The sequence below is a fragment of the Panulirus ornatus genome, chromosome 68, assembly GCF_036320965.1.
Source record: "Panulirus ornatus isolate Po-2019 chromosome 68, ASM3632096v1, whole genome shotgun sequence".
In the NCBI taxonomy this organism is placed as follows: Eukaryota; Metazoa; Arthropoda; class Malacostraca; order Decapoda; family Palinuridae; genus Panulirus; species Panulirus ornatus.
In genome coordinates, this window is record NC_092291.1 from 987,752 (window position 1) to 1,007,402 (window position 19,651).

At 41.1% G+C, this 19,651-nt stretch overlaps 1 protein-coding gene across 2 annotated transcripts in view; it reads left to right on the forward strand.

The window, feature by feature from the left end:
- Positions 1 to 19,651, forward strand: part of LOC139747246 (translation factor GUF1, mitochondrial-like) — a 324,019-nt gene that overhangs the window by 58,642 nt on the left and 245,726 nt on the right. For both annotated transcript variants that reach the window (XM_071659309.1, XM_071659310.1), the window contains exon 3: positions 17,922 to 18,040. In XM_071659309.1, the coding sequence (XP_071515410.1) occupies positions 17,922 to 18,040 (119 nt within the window). The remainder of the gene's footprint in view (positions 1 to 17,921; positions 18,041 to 19,651) is intronic.

Consider the following 19,651-nt stretch of genomic DNA (forward strand, 5'->3'; position numbering starts at 1 on the left):
CAGCAGTGGGACAGACAGTTCTCCATCTGTTTTGGGTTCACTGCCTTACACTGACCCTCCCCGCACTGGACCCGACCAGCCTTGTTTCCAAAAGTTAAGAATGCAAATGCAAGGGTCTTGAGGAGCGGTACGTATGCAATCAATTGGAGATGGGAGGGCTTAGGTGTCAATTGTTTGCTGATAACATGGGGCTGATAGCCGTAGGTAGTAATCGGTAGGCAGCCACCAACCAGGAAGGTATTGACAGGGTTAGTATAGCTGTGTAGTGAGCCAGCACTTCAGTAGTTGTAAGGTATACTCCTTTGACCCTGGTAGCTCCTTTTCCTATCTTCCTCACCCACACATCAACTGCTGGCATTCTGTCAAACATGCAATCTCTCCTTGTCACACATAACACTTGGCAACACTTAACTTACACTCTCATTCTTTGTAACTAGATTTTTCCAGCAGTGAATGCTCTGCAGTAGCCATGCCTTTTGGTAAATTGGAAGGAGCAATAGATAGAAGTTGTATGTAGTAATGTACAAATAGTAGGAAGTAACATTAACTTGGAGCATTAGGTAGATGTAGTTGGTAGCAATTTTAGGTTGGAGTCTTTGCAGACACTGCACAAGAGTTGATGTCTGCCAATTGCCTCTTAAGGGTGAGGCACTAAAGGCTAAGAAGTGTCACTGGAGTTCAGAAGTTATGGAGACTTTTGCCATGGCCACCATACCTGAGGGAGTTTCCAAAGGGAACAAGCAGCAGAGAATAGATAAATAGATAGATAGATAGGTAAATTAGGCTGATGGCAGATTCAGTTGGGAAACTGCAGAAATTGGTTTCTAAGTTTGGAAGATTGTGTAAAAGGAAAAAAGATGAGAGTAGATATGAATGATAGTGAAGTTTTTAGGTTTAGCACTGGAGAGAGAGAAGTTAGTTGGGATGTGAATTTAATTGGAGAAAACCTGGAGGAACTGAAATGTTACACATGCTGAGGAAAGGATATGGCAGCAGATGAAGCCATGGGAACTGAAGTGAGTCATAGGGTGGGTGAGGGGGGCTGAGAGTTTTGGAAGCATTGAGGAATATGTGGACTAAGAGGTTATCTTGGAGGGCAAGGATAGGCATATTTGAAGATATAGTAGTCCTGACAGTGTTATGTATATGCAAAGCATGGGATGTAGATCAGAATGTATTCAACAAGGTGAATAATTATGAAATAAAATGTCTGAGGACAATATATGACATGAGTACTGATAGATTAAGAAATAGCACGGTAAAAAAATGATGTCTTAATATAGACAGTGTGCTGAAATAGTTTAGACATAAGAGAATAGATGGTGAGAAGCTGATAAAAATTATACATGTGTCAGAAGTGGAGGGGCTATGGAGAAAGGTGAGACCACATTGAAGATGGCAGAAAGGAGTGGAAAAGGTTTTGATTGCTGAAGGCCTGAACATACAGGAGATTGTAAGATGTAAACAAAATAGAGTGCATTGGAGTGATGTGGTGTACACGGGCTACATACTGTCAGTGGACTGAATGAGGGCATATGAATTGGCCAGAAGTTACCATGGAAAGGTCTAGGTTGCTTGGTTGTGAAAAAGGGGCTATGATTAGAATAGATTACAGTGAATAAGGCCATTATTTTATCTGTTCCTGGTGCTATCTCACTAATGCAGGACACAGCAAACAAGTACTGTAGTGTCACAGTATATGCAATTTATTTAACAATCTCTTTATAGTGCAGGTACATTCCTCACATTTTTTTATTGTAAAATGAGTTCTCACAATAAACCACAAGCCTAGCAGACTGCACAATGCTAGTGCTGTGCATGCCACACCACTCAGTGTAATGATTCTTCACTATCATTCAAAGAGTTGGGGTGCATAGTTTGCTACTAGTATATTTCTACATTTTTGCTCATTTAAACCAATCATCACTATGCCTAAGCATCAAGCAAGTACTTTCACTACAAGTGGGCATGTTCAAGATACAGTGTTGTATTTTTTTGGAGCTTCTTAGTGGATTTTCATGAAATGGGCATGAAAAAAAATTTTCATTTAATAGATATAATGTATTTTGTGACACATTTTTTTTCTAAAACATGGGCTCCAAAAGGTAACCTGCATTGATTACACTGAAGTTCTGTAATGCTAGTATTAGCCTGAATTTCAAACATCTTCAGACATACAGGACCTCTTAACCTCTGTATTTGATAAACCAGTACCTTTTAAATGATCTTGAATAATTCATTTCATACAATGGAGTTATCACTGGATTGCTAATAGAACAAAGACCATTCAGTGCTCTAAATAATGCAGAGGAGGATCTGTTAAATCACTTCACCCACAAGTACCTGAGGATCAAAGCTCCTCACCTCCCTCAACCAGTTTCTGAAGGATGTAACTCTTCTCTTCATCAGCCAGGACTTCAGGAACTGTTCCTCGCCTCTCCCAACAGTGCCTGAAGAACAAGGCTCCTTGCTTTCATTTCTAATATCTAAGGAACCATGCCCTCCTCTTCCTTTGCCAGTATCAGTAGAACAGGGCTTTTTGCCTCCCCTCACCAGTACCTGAGGAACAAGGCTCCTCGCATCCCTGCCATTATCTGAGGAACAGTACTTCTTATATCCCCTTCGAGTAGCTGAGGTACAAAGCTCCTCACATCTTCCACCATTGTCTGAAGAACAGGGCTCATTGTCTCCCCTACCAGTATCTGAAGGACAAGATGCCTTGCTTTCCCAACCATTTCCACAGGTGCTGGTAAGAGAGTTCCTGAGGTACTGGTGGGAAGGAAGGAAAGTGAAGAGACCAAAGAATCCAGAATACCAGACAGACAATGATACTATCATAAACCAGTTGAATGATATGATAGACCCAACAGTAATATTGTCTGTTGACGTAACCTTTGGCAAACACAACAAAACAATGGTTGCCTTCTGCAGAATGATGATGGGCTGGATCCTGTAGACTTTCAAGAGGAAAGAAGAAAAGCCAATGATGATATCATTCAGAATGTTGATTCTTTCACAAATTGTATATTGCTATGTTCTAACATGATCCTACAAAGCACGTGACACTGCAGAATTAGAAAGTGTTCAGAGATCCTCCACAGATCATATTAATGTGGTAAAGCAACCAAATTACTGGGTGTAGCTGAAATCTTTGAGGATACACTCTCTGGAACACAGATGGGAGAGGTATAACATCATCTATACTTAGGAAATCCTAGAAGGTATGGTTCCCAACTTACATTTAGAATAGTATTCTATTGGAGGGAGAGAAATGGAAGAATGCATGTAATAATGTATGTGAGGGAGGCATTGCATGTAAGGACAGGGATAATGAGAGACTCTTTTGCCATGGCCACCCCCTTGATGGATGTTCCTTGGGGGAATGAGCATCAGAGAAATAGATAGATAGAACATCCTACTTACACAATAGGCTTGGATGGAATTATGATACTTTCTCTGAAATCCAGAAATGCAGTAATCACAAAAAGAGCAAACACTTTAAGCATCTAGGGACCTAGACTCTTCAACAGCTTGTTTGCTATTATCAGAAGCACACTGTGATGAACAGTAAAGGAGTATAAGGGTGCCTTGAACAATTTTTTTTTGTTATTATACTTGATCGCCGTTTCCCACGTCAGCAAGGTAGCACCAGGAAACAGATGAATGATAACATTACTCTTATACACACACACACACACACACACATATATATATTTTTTTTTTTTTCTTTTTTCTGTCTCCCATGTTTGCGAGGTAGCGCAAGGAAACAGACGAAAGAAATGGCCCAACCCACCCCCATACACATGTATATACATATGTCCACACACGCAAATATACATACCTACACAGCTTTCCATGGTTTACCCCAGACGCTTCACATGCCTTGATTCAATCCACTGACAGCACGTCAGCCCCGGTATACCACATCGCTCCAATTCACTCTATTCCTTACCCTCCTTTCACCCTCCTGCATGTTCAGGCCCCGATTACACAAAATCTTTTTCACTCCATCTTTCCACCTACAATTTGGTCTCCCTCTTCTCCTCGTTCCCTCCACCTCCGACACATATATCCTCTTGGTCAATCTTTCCTCACTCATTCTCTCCATGTGCCCAAACCATTTCAAAACACCCTCTTCTGCTCTCTCAACCACGCTCTTTTTATTTCCACACATCTCTCTTACCCTTACGTTGCTTACTCGATCAAACCACCTCACACCACACATTGTCCTCAAACATCTCATTTCCAGCACATCCATCCTCCTGCGCACAACTCTATCCATAGTCCACGCCTCGCAACCATACAACATTGTTGGAACCACTATTCCTTCAAACATACCCATTTTTGCTTTGCGAGATAATGTTCTCGACTTCCACACATTCTTCAAGGCTCCCAGAATTTTCGCCCCCTCCCCCACCCTATGATCCACTTCCGCTTCCATGGTTCCATCCGCTGCCAGATCCACTCCCAGATATCTAAAACACTTCACTTCCTCCAGTTTTTCTCCATTCAAACTCACCTCCCAATTGACTTGACCCTCAACCCTACTGTACCTAATAACCTTGCTCTTATTCACATTTACTCTTAACTTTCTTCTTTCACACACTTTACCAAACTCAGTCACCAGCTTCTGCAGTTTCTCACATGAATCAGCCACCAGCGCTGTATCATCAGCGAACAACAACTGACTCACTTCCCAAGCTCTCTCATCCCCAACAGACTTCATACTTGCCCCTCTTTCCAAAACTCTTGCATTCACCTCCCTAACAACCCCATCCATAAACAAATTAAAAAACCATGGAGACATCACACACCCCTGCCGCAAACCTACATTCACTGAGAACCAATCACTTTCCTCTCTTCCTACACGTACACATGCCTTACATCCTCGATAAAAACTTTTCACTGCTTCTAACAACTTGCCTTTTTTATTACCACACATCTCTCTTACCCTTTCATTACTTACTCGATCAAACCACCTCACACCACATATTGTCCTCAAACATCTCATTTCAAGCACATCCACCTTCCTACGCACACCTCTATCTGTAGCCCACGCCTCGCAACCATATATCATTGTTGGAACCACTATTCCTTCAAAGATACCCATTTTTGCTTTCCAAGATAACATTCTGAACTTCCACACATTTTTCAGTGCTCCCAGAACTTTCACCCCCTCCCCCACCATATGATTCACTTCCACTTCCATTGTTCCATCCACCGCCAAATCCACTCCCAGATATGTAAAACACTTCACTTCCTCCTGTTTATCTCTATTCAAACTTACTTACCAATTGACTTGTCCCTCAACTCCACTGTACCTAATAACCTTGCTCTTATTCCCATTTACTCTCAGCTTTCTTTTTTCACACACTTAATCAAACTCAGTCACCAGCTTCTGCAGTTTCTCACCCGAATCAGCCACCAGCGTTGTATCATCAGCGAACAACAACTGACTCACTTCCCAAGCTCTCTCATCCACAAGAGACTGCATACTAACCCCTCTTTCCAAAACTCTTGCATTCACCTCCCTAATATATTAACCCCATCCATAAACAAATTAAACAACCATGGAAACATCACACACCCCTGCCGCAAACCAACACTCACTGAGAACCAATCACTTTTCACTTTTCCTATACGTACACATGCCTTACATCGTCGATAAAAACATTTCATTGCTTCCATAAATTCCCTCCCACACCATATATTCGTAATACCTTCCACAGAGCATCTCTATCAACTCTATCATATGCCTTCTTCAGATCCATAAATACTACATACAAATCCATTTGCTTTACTAAGTATTTCTCATATAAATTCTTCAAAGCAAACACCAGATCCGCACATCCTCTTCCATTTCTGAAACCACACTGCTCTTCCCCAATCTGATGTTCTGTACATGCCTTCACCCTTTCTATCAATACCCTCCCATATAATTTCCCAGGAATACTCAACAAACCTTTTTTTTTCATACTATTCGCCATTTCCCGCATTAGCGAGGTAGCGTTGAGAACAGAGGACTGGGCCCTTGAGGGAATATCCTCACCTGGGCCCCTTCTCTGTTCCCTCTTTTGGAAAATTAAAAAAAAAAAGTGAGAGGGGAGGATTTCCAGCCCCCCGCTTCCTCCCCTTTTAGTCGCCTTCTACGACATGCAGGGAATACGTGGGAAGTATTCTTTCTCCACTATCCCCAGGGATAATTCAACAAACCTATACCTCTGTAATTTGAGCAGTCAGCTTTATCCCCTTTGCCTTTGCACAATGGTTTATATATATATATATATATATATATATATATATATATATATATATATATATATATATATATATATATATATATATATATATATATTATCCCTGGGGATAGGGGAGAAAGAATACTTCCCTCGTATTCCCTGCGTGTCGTAGAAGGCGACTAAAAGGGGAGGGAGCGGGGGGCTGGAAATCCTCCCCTCTCGTTTTTTTTAATTTTCCAAAAGAAGGAACAGAGAATTGGGCCAGGTGAGGGTATTCCCTCAAAGGCCCAGTCCTCTGTTCTTAACGCTACCTCGCTAATGCAGGAAATGGCGAATAGTTTGAAAGTAAAAAAAAGATATATATATATATATATATATATATATATATATATATATATATATATATATATATATATATATATATATTATATTTTTATTTATTATACTTTGTCGCTGTCTCCCGCGTTTGCGAGGTAGCGCAAGGAAACAGACGAAAGAAATGGCCCAACCCCCCCCATACACATGTATATACATACGTCCACCCCAGACGTCTGGTTTACCCCAGACGCTTCACATGCCTTGATTCAATCCACTGACAGCACGTCAACCCCGGTATACTACATCACTCCAATTCACTCTATTCCTTGCCCTCCTTTCACCCTCCTGCATGTTTAGGCCCCGATCACACAAAATCTTTTTCACTCCATCTTTCCACCTCCAATTTGGTCTCCCTCTTCTCCTTGTTCCCTCCACCTCTGACACATATATCCTCTTGGTCAATCTTTCCTCACTCATTCTCTCCATGTGCCCAAACCACTTCAAAACACCCTCTTCTGCTCTCTCAACCACGCTCTTTTTATTTCCACACATCTCTCTTACCCTTATGTTACTCACTCGATCAAACCACCTCACACCACACATTGTCCTCAAGCATCTCATTTCCAGCACATCCATCCTCCTGCGCACAACTCTATCCATAGCCCACGCCTTGCAACCATACAACATTGTTGGAACCACTATTCCTTCAAACATACCCATTTTTGCTTTCCAAGATAATGTTCTCGACTTCCATACATTCTTCAAGGCCCCCAGAATTTTCGCCCCCTCCCCCACCCGATGATCCACTTCCACTTCCATGGTTCCATCCGCTGCCAGATCCACTCCCAGATATCTAAAACACTTCACTTCCTCCAGTTTTTCTCCATTCAAACTTACCTCCCAATTGACTTGACCCTCAACCCTACTGTACCTAATAACCTTGCTCTTATTCACATTTACTCTTAACTTTCTTCTTCCACACACTTTACCAAACTCAGTCACCAGCTTCTGCAGTTTCTCACATGAATCAGCCACCAGCGCTGTATCATCAGCGAACAACAACTGACTCACTTCCCAAGCTCTCTCATCCCCAACAGACTTCATACTTGCCCCTCTTTCCATAATATATATATATATATATATATATATATATATATATATATATATATATATATATATATATATATATTCTTTCTTTCTTTTCTTTTAAACTATTCGCCATTTTCCGCGTTAGCGAGGTAGCGTGAAGAACAGAGGACTGGGCCTTTGTGGAATATCCTCACCTGGCCCTCCTCCGTTCCTTCTTTTGGAAAATTAAAAAAAAATGAGACGGGAGGATTTCCAGCCTCCCGCTCCCTCCCCTTTTAGTCGCCTTCTAAGACACGCAGGGAATACGTGGGAGGTATTCTTAATCCCCTATCCCCAGGGATAATATATATATATATATATATATATATATATATATATATATATATATATATATATATATATCTATATATATATATATATATATATATATATATATATATATATATATATATATATATATATATATTCAGTGTTGTAAATGGAAATGGTGAAGAGCTTGTAGATTTATGTGCTGAAAAAGGACTGCTGATTGGGAATACCTGGTTTAAAAAGCGAGATATACATACGTATACTTATGTAAGTAGGAGAGATGGCCAGAGAGCGTTATTGGATTACGTGTTAATTGACAGGCGCGCGAAAGAGAGACTTTTGGATGTTAATGTGCTGAGAGGTGCAACTGGAGGGATGTCTGATCATTACCTTGTGGAGGCTAAGGTGAAGATTTGTATGGGTTTTCAGAAAAGAAGAGTGAATGTTGGGGTGAAGAGGGTGGTGAGAGTAAGTGAGCTTGGGAAGGAGACTTGTGTGAGGAAGTACCAGGAGAGACTGAGTACAGAATGGAAAAAGGTGAGAACAATGGAAGTAAGGGGAGTGGGGAGGAATGGGATGTATTTAGGGACTCAGTGATGGATTGCGCAAAAGATGCTTGTGGCATGAGAAGAGTGGGAGGTGGGTTGATTAGAAAGGGTAGTGAGTGGTGGGATGAAGAAGTAAGAGTATTAGTGAAAGAGAAGAGAGAGGCATTTGGACGATTTTTGCAGGGAAAAAATGATATTGAGTGGGAGACGTATAAAAGAAAGAGACAGGAGGTCAAGAGAAAGGTGCAAGAGGTGAAAAAAAGGGCAAATCAGAGTTGGGGTGAGAGAGTATCATTAAATTTTAGGGAGAATAAAAAGATGTTCTGGAAGGAGGTAAATAAAGTGCGTAAGACAAGGGAGCAAATGGGAACTTCAGTGAAGGGCGCAAATGGGGAGGTGATAACAAGTAGTGGTGATGTGAGAAGGAGATGGAGTGAGTATTTTGAAGGTTTGTTGAATGTGTTTGATGATAGAGTGGCAGATATAGGGTGTTTTGGTCGAGGTGGTGTGCAAAGTGCGAGGGTTAGGGAAAATGAGTTGGTAAACAGAGAAGAGGTAGTAAAAGCTTTGCGGAAGATGAAAGCCGGCAAGGCAGCAGGTTTGGATGGTATTGCAGTGGAATTTATTAAAAAAGGGGGTGACTGTATTGTTGACTGGTTGGTAAGGTTATTTAATGTATGTATGACTCATGGTGAGGTGCCTGAGGATTGGCGGAATGCGTGCATAGTGCCGTTGTACAAAGGCAAAGGGGATAAGAGTGAGTGCTCAAATTACAGAGGTATAAGTTTGTTGAGTATTCCTGGCAAATTATATGGGAGGGTATTGATTGAGAGGGTGAAGGCATGTACAGAGCATCAGATTGGGGAAGAGCAGTGTGGTTTCAGAAGTGGTAGAGGATGTGTGGATCAGGTGTTTGCTTTGAAGAATGTATGTGAGAAATACTTAGAAAAGCAAATGGATTTGTATGTAGCATTTATGGATCTGGAGAAGGCATATGATAGAGTTGATAGAGATGCTCTGTGGAAGGTATTAAGAATATATGGTGTGGGAGGCAAGTTGTTAGAAGCAGTGAAAAGTTTTTATCGAGGATGTAAGGCATGTGTACGTGTAGGAAGAGAGGAAAGTGATTGGTTCTCAGTGAATGTAGGTTTGCGGCAGGGGTGTGTGATGTCTCCATGGTTGTTTAATTTGTTTATGGATGGGGTTGTTAGGGAGGTGAATGCAAGAGTTTTGGAAAGAGGGGCAAGTATGAAGTCTGTTGGGGATGAGAGAGCTTGGGAAGTGAGTCAGTTGTTGTTCGCTGATGATACAGCGCTGGTGGCTGATTCATGTGAGAAACTGCAGAAGCTGGTGACTGAGTTTGGTAAAGTGTGTGAAATAAGAAAGTTAAGAGTAAATGTGAATAAGAGCAAGGTTATTAGGTACAGTAGGGTTGAGGGTCAAGTCAATTGGGAGGTGAGTTTGAATGGAGAAAAACTGGAGGAAGTGAAGTGTTTTAGATATCTGGGAGTGGATCTGGCAGCGGATGGAACCATGGAAGCGGAAGTGGATCATAGGGTGGGGGAGGGGGCGAAAATTCTGGGAGCCTTGAAGAATGTGTGGAAGTCGAGAACATTATCTCGGAAAGCAAAAATGGGTAAGTTTGAAGGAATGGTGGTTCCGACAATGTTGTATGGTTGCGAGGCGTGGACTATGGATAGAGTTGTGCGCAGGAGGATGGATGTGCTGGAGAGGAGATGTTTGAGGACAATGTGTGGTGTGAGGTGGTTTGATCGAGTAAGTAACGTAAGGGTAAGAGAGATGTGTGGAAATAAAAAGAGCGTGGTTGAGAGAGCAGAAGAGGGTGTTTTGAAATGGTTTGGTCACATGGAGAGAATGAGTGAGGAAAGATTGACCAAGAGGATATATGTGTCGGAGGTGGAGGGAACGAGGAGAAGAGGGAGACCAAATTGGAGGTGGAAAGATGGAGTGAAAAAGATTTTGTGTGATCGGGGCCTGAACATGCAGGAGGGTGAAAGGAGGGCAAGGAATAGAGTGAATTGGAGCGATGTGGTATACCAGGGTTGACGTGCTGTCAGTGGATTGAATCAAGGCATGTGAAGCGTCTGGGGTAAACCATGGAAAGCTGTGTAGGTATGTATATTTGCGTGTGTGGACGTATGTATATACATGTGTATGGGGGTGGGTTGGGCCATTTCTTTCGTCTGTTTCCTTGCGCTACCTCGCAAACGCGGGAGACAGCGACAAAGTATAATAAATATAAATAAATATATATATATATATATATGTATGTATATTATACGTATATGTATATATATATATTATAAGTATACGTATGTAAGTAGGAGAGATGGCCAGAGAGCGTTATTGGATTACGTGTTAATTGACAGGTTCACGAAAGAGACTTTTGGATGTTAATGTGCTGAGAGGTTCAACTGGAGGGATGTCTGATCATTATCTTGTGGAGGCTAAGGTGAAGATTTGAATGAGTTTTCAGAAAAGATGAGTGAATGTTGGGGTGAAGAGGGTGGTGAGAGTAAGTGAGCTTGGGAAGGAGACTTGTGTGAGGAAGTACCAGGAGAGACTGAGTACAGAATGGAAAAAGGTGAGAACAATGGAAGTAAGGGGAGTGGGGGAGGAATGGGATATATTTAGGGAATTGGTGATGGATTGCGCAAAAGATGCTTGTGGCCTGAGAAGAGTGGGAGGTGGGTTGATTAGAAAGGTTAGTGAGTGGTGGGATGAAGAAGTAAGATTATTAGTGAATGAGAAGAGAGGCATTTTGACGATTTTTGCAGGGAAAAAATGCAACTGAGTGGGAGATGTATAAAAGAAAGAGACAGGAGATCAAGAGAAAGGTGCAAGAGGTGGAAAAAAGGGCAAATGAGAGTTGGGGTGAGAGAGTATCATTAAATTTTAGGGAGAATAAAAAGATGTTCTGGAAGGAGGTAAATAAAGTGCGTAAGACAAGGGAGCAAATGGGAACTTCAGTGAAGGCCGCAAATGGGGAGGTGATAACAAGTAGTGGTGATGTGAGAAGGAGATGGAGTGAGTATTTTGAAGGTTTGTTGAATGTGTTTGATGATAGAGTGGCAGATATAGGGTGTTTTGGTCGAGGTGGTGTGCAAAGTGAGAGGGTTAGGGAAAATGATTTGGTAAACAGAGAAGAGGTAGTAAAAGCTTTGCGGAAGATGAAAGCCGGCAAGGCAGCAGGTTTGGATGGTATTGCAGTGGAATTTATTAAAAAAGGGGGTGACTGTATTATTGACTGGTTTGTAAGGTTATTTAATGTATGTATGACTCATGGTGAGGTGCCTGAGGATTGGCGGAATGCATGCATAGTGCCATTGTACAAAGGCAAAGGGGATAAGAGTGAGTGCTCAAATTACAGAGGTATAAGTTTGTTGAGTATTCCTGGTAAATTATATGGGAGGGTATTGATTGAGAGGGTGAAGGCATGTACAGAGCATCAGATTGGGGAAGAGCAGTGTGGTTTCAGAAGTGGTAAAGGATGTGTGGATCAGGTGTTTGCTTTGAAGAATGTATTTGAGAAATACTTAGAAAAGCAAATGGATTTGTATGTAGCATTTATGGATCTGGAGAAGGCATATGATAGAGTTGATAGAGATGCTCTGTGGAAGGTATTAAGAATATATGGTGTGGGAGGAAAGTTGTTAGAAGCAGTGAAAAGTTTTTATCGAGGATATAAGGCATGTGTACGTGTAGGAAGAGAGGAAAGTGATTGGTTCTCAGTGAATGTAGGTTTGCGGCAGGGGTTTGTGATGTCTCCATGGTTGTTTAATTTGTTTATGGATGGGGTTTTTAGGGAGGTGAATGCAAGAGTTTTGAAAAGAGGGGCAAGTATGAAGTCTGTTGGGGATGAGAGAGCTTGGGAAGTGAGTCAGTTGTTGTTCGCTGATGATACAGCGCTGGTGGCTGATTCATGTGAGAAACTGTAGAAGCTGGTGACTGAGTTTGGTAAAGTGTGTGAAAGAAGAAGGTTAAGAGTAAATGTAAATAAGAGCAAGGTAATTAGGTACAGTAGGGTTGAGGGTCAAGTCAATTGGGAGGTAAGTTTGAATGGAGAAAAACTGGAAGAAGTAAAGTGTTTTAGATATCTGGGAGTGGATCTGGCAGCAGATGGAACCATGGAAGCGGAAGTGGATCATAGGGTGTGGGAATGGGCGAAAATTCTGGGAGCCTTGAAGAATGTGTGGAAGTCGAGAACATTATCTCGGAAAGCAAAAATGGGTATGTTTGAAGGAATAGTGGTTTCAGCAATGTTGTATGGTTGCGAGGCGTGGGCTATGGATAGAGTTGTGCGCAGGAGGATGGATGTGCTGGAAATGAGATGTTTGAGGACAATGTGTGGTGTGAGTTGCTTTGATCGAGTAAGTAACGTAAGGGTAAGAGAGATGTGTGGAAATAAAAAGAGCGTGGTTGAGAGAGCAGAAGAGGGTGTTTTGAAATGGTTTGGGCACATGGAGAGAATGAGTGAGGAAAGATCGACCAAGAGGATATATGTGTCGGAAGGTGGAGGGAACGAGGAGAGTGGGAGACCAAATTGGTGGTGGAAAGATGGAGTGAAAAATATTTTGTGTGATCGGGGCCTGAACATGCAGGAGGGTGAAAGGAGGGCAAGGAATAGAGTGAATTGGATCGATGTGGTATACCGGGGTTGACGTGCTGTCAGTGGATTGAATCAGGGTATATGAAGCATCTGGGGTAAACCATGGAAAGCTGTGTAGGTATGTATATTTGCGTGTGTGGACGTATGTATATACATGTGTATTGGGGTGGGTTGGGCCATTTCTTTCGTCTGTTTTCTTGCGCTACCTCGCAAACGCGGGAGACAGCGACAAAGCAAAAAAAAAAATATATATATATATATATATATATATATATATATATATATATATATATATATATATATATATGTATGTATAAACGAAAGAGACAGGAGGTCAAGAGAATGGTGCAAGAGGTGAAAAAGAGGGCAAATGAGAGTTGGGGTGAGAGAGTATCATTAAATTTTAGGGAGAATAAAAAGATGTTCTGGAAGGAGGTAAATAAAGTGCGTAAGACAAGGGAGCAAATGGGTACTTCAATGAAGGGCACAAATGGGTAGGTGATAACAAGTAGTGGTGATGTGAGAAGGAGATGGAGTGAGTATTTTGAAGGTTTGTTGAATGTGTTTGATGATAGAGTGGCAGATATAGGGTGTTTTGGTCGAGGTGGTGTGCAAAGTGAGAGGGTTAGGGAAAATGATTTGGTAAACAGAGAAGAGGTAGTAAAAGCTTTGCGGAAGATGAAAGCCGGCAAGGCAGCAGGTTTGGATGGTATTGCAGTGGAATTTATTAAAAAGGGGGTTACGGTATTATTGACTGGTTGGTAAGGTTATTTAATGTATGTATGACTCATGGTGAGGTGCCTGAGGATTGGCGGAATGCGTGCATAGTGCCATTGTACAAAGGCAAAGGGGATAAGAGTGAGTGCTCAAATTACAGAGGTATAATTTTGTTGAGTATTCCTGGTAAATAATATGGGAGGGTATTGATTGAGAGGGTGAAGGCATGTACAGAGCATCAGATTGGGGAAGAGCAGTGTGGTTTCAGAAGTGGTAGAGGATGTGTGGATCAGGTGTTTGCTTTGAAGAATGTATGTGAGAAATACTTAGAAAAGCAAATGGATTTGTATGTAGCATTTATGGATCTGGAGAAGGCATATGATAGAGTTGATAGAGATGCTCTGTGGAAGATATTACGAATATATGGTGTGGGAGGCAAGTTGTTAGAAGCAGTGAAAAGTTTTTATTGAGGATGTAAGGCATGTGTACGTGTAGGAAGAGAGGAAAGTGATTGATTCTCAGTGAATGTAGGTTTGTGGCAGGGGTGTGTGATGTCTCCATGGTTGTTTAATTTGTTTATGGATGGGGTTTTTAGGGAGGTGAATGCAAGAGTTTTGAAAAGAGGGGCAAGTATGAAGTCTGTTGGGGATGAGAGAGCTTGGGAAGTGAGTCAGTTGTTGTTCGCTGATGATACAGCGCTGGTGGCTGATTCATGTGAGAAACTGCAGAAGCTGGTGACTGAGTTTGGTAAAGTGTGTGAAAGAAGAAAGTTAAGAGTAAATGTGAATAAGAGCAAGGTAATTAGGTACAGTAGGGTTGAGGGTCAAGTCAATTGGGAGGTAAGTTTGAATGGAGAAAAACTGGAAGAAGTAAAGTGTTTTAGATATCCGGGAGTGGATCTGGCAGCGGATGGAACCATGGAAGCCCAAGTGGATCATAGGGTGTGGGAGGGGGCGAAAATTCTGGGAGCCTTGAAGAATGTGTGGAAGTCGAGAACATTATCTCGGAAAGCAAAAATGTGTATGTTTGAAAGAATAGTGGTTTCAACAATGTTGTATGGTTGCGAGACATGGGCTATGGATAGAGTTGTGCACAGGAGGATGGATGTGCTGGAAATGAGATGTTTGAGGACAATGTGTGGTGTTAGGTGGTTTGATCGAGTAAGTAACGTAAGGATAAGAGAGATGTGTGGAAATAAGAAGAGCATGGTTGAGAGAGCAGAAGAGGGTGTTTTGAAGTGGTTTGGGCACATGGAGAGAATGAGTGAGGAAAGATTGACCAAGAGGATATATGTGTCGGAGGTGGAGGGAACGAGGAGAAGTGGGAGACCAAATTGGTGGTGGAAAGATGGAGTGAAAAAGATTTTGTGTGATCGGGGCCTGAACATGCAGGAGGGTGAAAGGAGGGCAAGGAATAGAGTGAATTGGATCGATGTGGTATACCGGGGTTGACGTGCTGCCAGTGGATTGAATCAGGGCATGTGAAGCGTCTGGAGGAAACCATGGAAAGCTGTGTAGGTATGTATATTTGCGTGTGTGGATGTATGTATATACATGTGTATGGGGGTGGGTTGGGCCATTTCTTTCGTCTGTTTTCTTGCGCTACCTCGCAAACGCGGGAGACAGCGATAAAGCAAAAAAAAAAAATAAATATATATATATATATATATATATATATATATATATATATATATATATATATATATATATATATATATATGTATAGTATTTATATTTTATTTATTTATTTTGCTTTGTTGCTGTCTCCCGCATTAGCGAGGTAGCGCAAGGAAACAGATGAAAGAATGGCCCAACCCACCCATATACACATGTATATACGTACACATCCACACGAAAATATACATCCCTATACATCTGAACGTATACATGTATATATACACACACAGACATATACATATATACACATGTACATAATTCATTAATTCCCATTGCCACCTCGCCACACATGAAATAACAACCCCCTCCCCCCAAATGTGTGCGAAGTAGTGCTAGGAAAAGACACCAAAGGCCTCCTTCATTCACACTCAGTCTCTAGCTGTAATGTAATAATGCACCGAAACCACTGCTCCCTTTCCACATCCAAGCCCCCAGAACTTTCCATGGTGTACCCCAGACCCTTCATATGCCCTGGTTCAATCCATTGACAGCACGTCTACCCCGGTATACCACATCGTTCCAATTCACTCTATTCCTTGTACGCCTTTCACCCTCTTGCATTTTTAGGCCCTGATCGCTCAAAATCTTTTTCACTCCATCTTACCACCTCCAACTTCCATGGTTCCATTTGCTGCTAAGTCCACTCCCTGCTATCAGAACACTTTACTTCCCCTAAGTTTTTCTCATTCAGACTTATATACCAATCAACTTGTCTCTCAATGCTACTGAATATGATAATCTTGCTCTTATTCACATTTACTCATAGCTTTCTAATTTCAGACTTTTTTTAAACTCTGTCACCATCTTCTGCAGTTTCTCACTTGAATCAGCCACCAGAGCAGTATCATCAGTGAACAACAACTGACTCACTTCCCTGGCCCTCTCATCTCCAACAGACTGCATACTTGCCCCTCTCTCCAAAATTTGAATTTACCTCCTTAATCACCCCATCCATAAACAAATTAAACAACTGTGGTGACATCACACACTGCTGCTGCAGACCGACCTTCTCTGGGAACAAGTCACTCCTCTCTTCCTACTTGCACATATGCCTTACACCTTTGATAAAAACTTCTCACTGCTTCTAGCAGCCTACATCCCACTCTGTATTCTCTTTACGACCTTCCACAAAGCATCTCTGTCTACCATGTCATTTACTTCAGCTTTCTTCTCTCTCACACACACACCAAAACCCAGACACCAGCTTCTGCAGTTTCTCACTTAAATCTGCCACCAGTGTTGTGTCATCATCAAAGAACAACTGACTCACTTCCCAGGTCCCCTTACCCTTTACAGACTGCATGCCTTATCCTCTCTCCATGACCATTGTATTTACCTTCCTCACCAACTGATCCATAAATAAAAAACTGTGGTGACATCACACACTTGCGGTAGATACATCTTCACCCGGAACCACTTACCCTTCTCTCTTCCTACCTATACACATGCTTTACATTCACACCATACATTCTCAAGCTACAAAGCTTCTCTGTTAATTCTTTCATATGCTTTCTCCGAATTTCCTAAATGCCACATACAAATCATTCTGTTTTGCCAAGTATTTCTAACACACTTGCTTTAGTCAAATATTTGAGCCACACATCCTTTATGACTTCTGGACACACATGTTTCCTTCCAAATCCTGTTCTTTGTACATACCTTCACTGTCTCATTAACCACTCACCCATACGACTTATGAGGTGCACTCAAAACACTTGTACCTTTTTATTTTCTTTTAGTTTAAACTCTCACCTTTGTTCCCCTTACATTTTTACAATGGCAACAGGTAGTGATGAGGTGTGAAGGAGATAGAGCAATTATTATTATCAAGGATTGTTAAATGTGTTTCATGGTAAGGAGACAAATATAGGGTGTGGGTCGAGGAGGTATGCAGAGTATGGAGAGTGTCTCAGTGAGGAGAGAAGAGGCACTGAGAGCCTTGTGAAAGATGAAATGTGGCAAGGTGGCTAAAGTGGATGGTATTTCAGTTGATTTTCTTAAGAAAGGAGCAGACTGTGTTGTTGATTGATTAGCTAGGATTTTGAAGTTATGTATGTATCTTGTTGAGGTGCCAATGTATAAAGTCAAGGAGGAGAAAGGTAAGTGTTCAAAATACAGAGGTATAAGTTTGTTGAATGTACATGGTAAGTTGTATGGGAGAGTGGTGATTAAGAAGGTGACACTGTGTACAGAGATTCAGATTGGGAGGACCAATGTTTCATAGTGGTAGAGAACTTGTGGATCATGTGTATGCTTTAAAAAATGTGTGAGAAATATGAATAGTTAGGTGATGGCTATTTTGACAACAATTTCAGATACATTGGGAAAGGATCTGAAAAGTAGAGCATTATTCATTCTTGCTTTCTCATGGACTTATGACTATGATTACTTGCAGGTGCAATAAAGACAAACTCTAACAACAAACAAGTACTAGATAAGCTGCAAGTGGAGAGAGAACGAGGAATCACAGTGAAGGCTCAGACTGCTTCAATTGTTTATGAATATGATGACAAGGTAAATCAACTTCTTTCACTAAGATGTCAGATTGATGTATTGTAACAAAATAACTATACCAACAGGTTTTGATATATTGATATGTTAATCAAGCAACTGATTTGTATGTAAATGAAGAAAAGGACCTTGGAGTTGTCATTAGCAACAATACACTAATGTCAAGCAGCAAATAAAAAAGGTAACCAAATGTTAGGTTTCATAGCCAGGAACATAGGTTATAAGACACCAGAAACAATTCTCACACTTTAAAGACACCAGAAATATTTCTCACTCTTTATAATTCTCTAGTTAAGACCACACCTTGAATGTGCATTACAGTTTTGGTCCCAAACTATAAAAAAGACAAGGAAAAATTAGAGCAAGTACAAAGACGTGTGACAAAATTGATCCCACCCTTCAGAAATCTGGCATATGAAGAGAGGCTAAAACAATTAGATCTGTTTTCCCTTGAAATATGTAGACTTCACGGCAACTTAATCCAGTTGTTCAAGATTTTTAACAAGTTCGATAAAGTAAACCACGATCATCTTTTTGAAATACAAGAAAATATGATTACTAGGACAAAATGGAATAAAACTCAAAGCTAAAAGATGTAATATTGTCGTGGGAAAAAGCTTTTTTTTCTTAGGTGAGTTGAGCACTGGAATAAGTTGCTGTCAGATGTAGTGAATGCTAGAACTATAAATACCTTCAAAAAACGTTTGGACAAATGTTTGATAGATTTGGGTATACTTTAAGAAAAACACCAGAAAAAATGTATAGATGACAGCTGTAACAGGGACCCTAGAAGGCTAATATACAGCAACAGGGAGTCAGTGATCGCTTAAAAAAGTACTGAGTGGAATTAAAGTTTTCTTGTCAAGTTAATCAAGATTTTTTTTCAGACAACCTAATTGTGGGCCAATCAGGCCTCCTGTTGTCTCTCTTTCTCATGTAAACTTATGCATCTGTAGTTTCAACACTCACTTTTAACCCCTTTGCCTTTGCACAGTGGTACTATACATGCATTCCACCAATTTTCAGGCACTTCATTATGATCCATACATACAATGAATGTCCTCACCAACCAGTCAGCAATACATTCACCCCCTTTCTTAATAGATTCATCTGCAATACCATTCAAATGTGCCACCTTCGCATCCACAAGATAATGATCAGACATCCCTCCAGTTGCACTTCTCAGCACATTAACATCCAAAAGTCTCTCTTTTGCGCCTATCAATTAACACATAATCCAATAACGCCCTCTGGCCATCTCTCCTACTTATATATGTATACTTATGTATAACTCTTTTTAAACCAGGTATTCCCAATCACCAGTCCTTTTTCAACACATAATTCTACAAGCTTTTCTCCATTTCCATTTATAACACTGAACACCCCATGTACACCAATTATTCCCTCGAGTGCCACATTACTCACCTTTGCATTCAAATCACCCATCACTATGACCCGGTCTCGTGCATCAAAACTACTAACAGTCACTCAGCTGCTCCCAAAACACTTGCCTCTCATGATCTTTCATCTCATGCTCAGGTGCATATGCACCAATAATCACCCATCTCTTTCCATCCACTTTTAGTCCTGTTTAAGGAGTAGTGCTACTCCTTC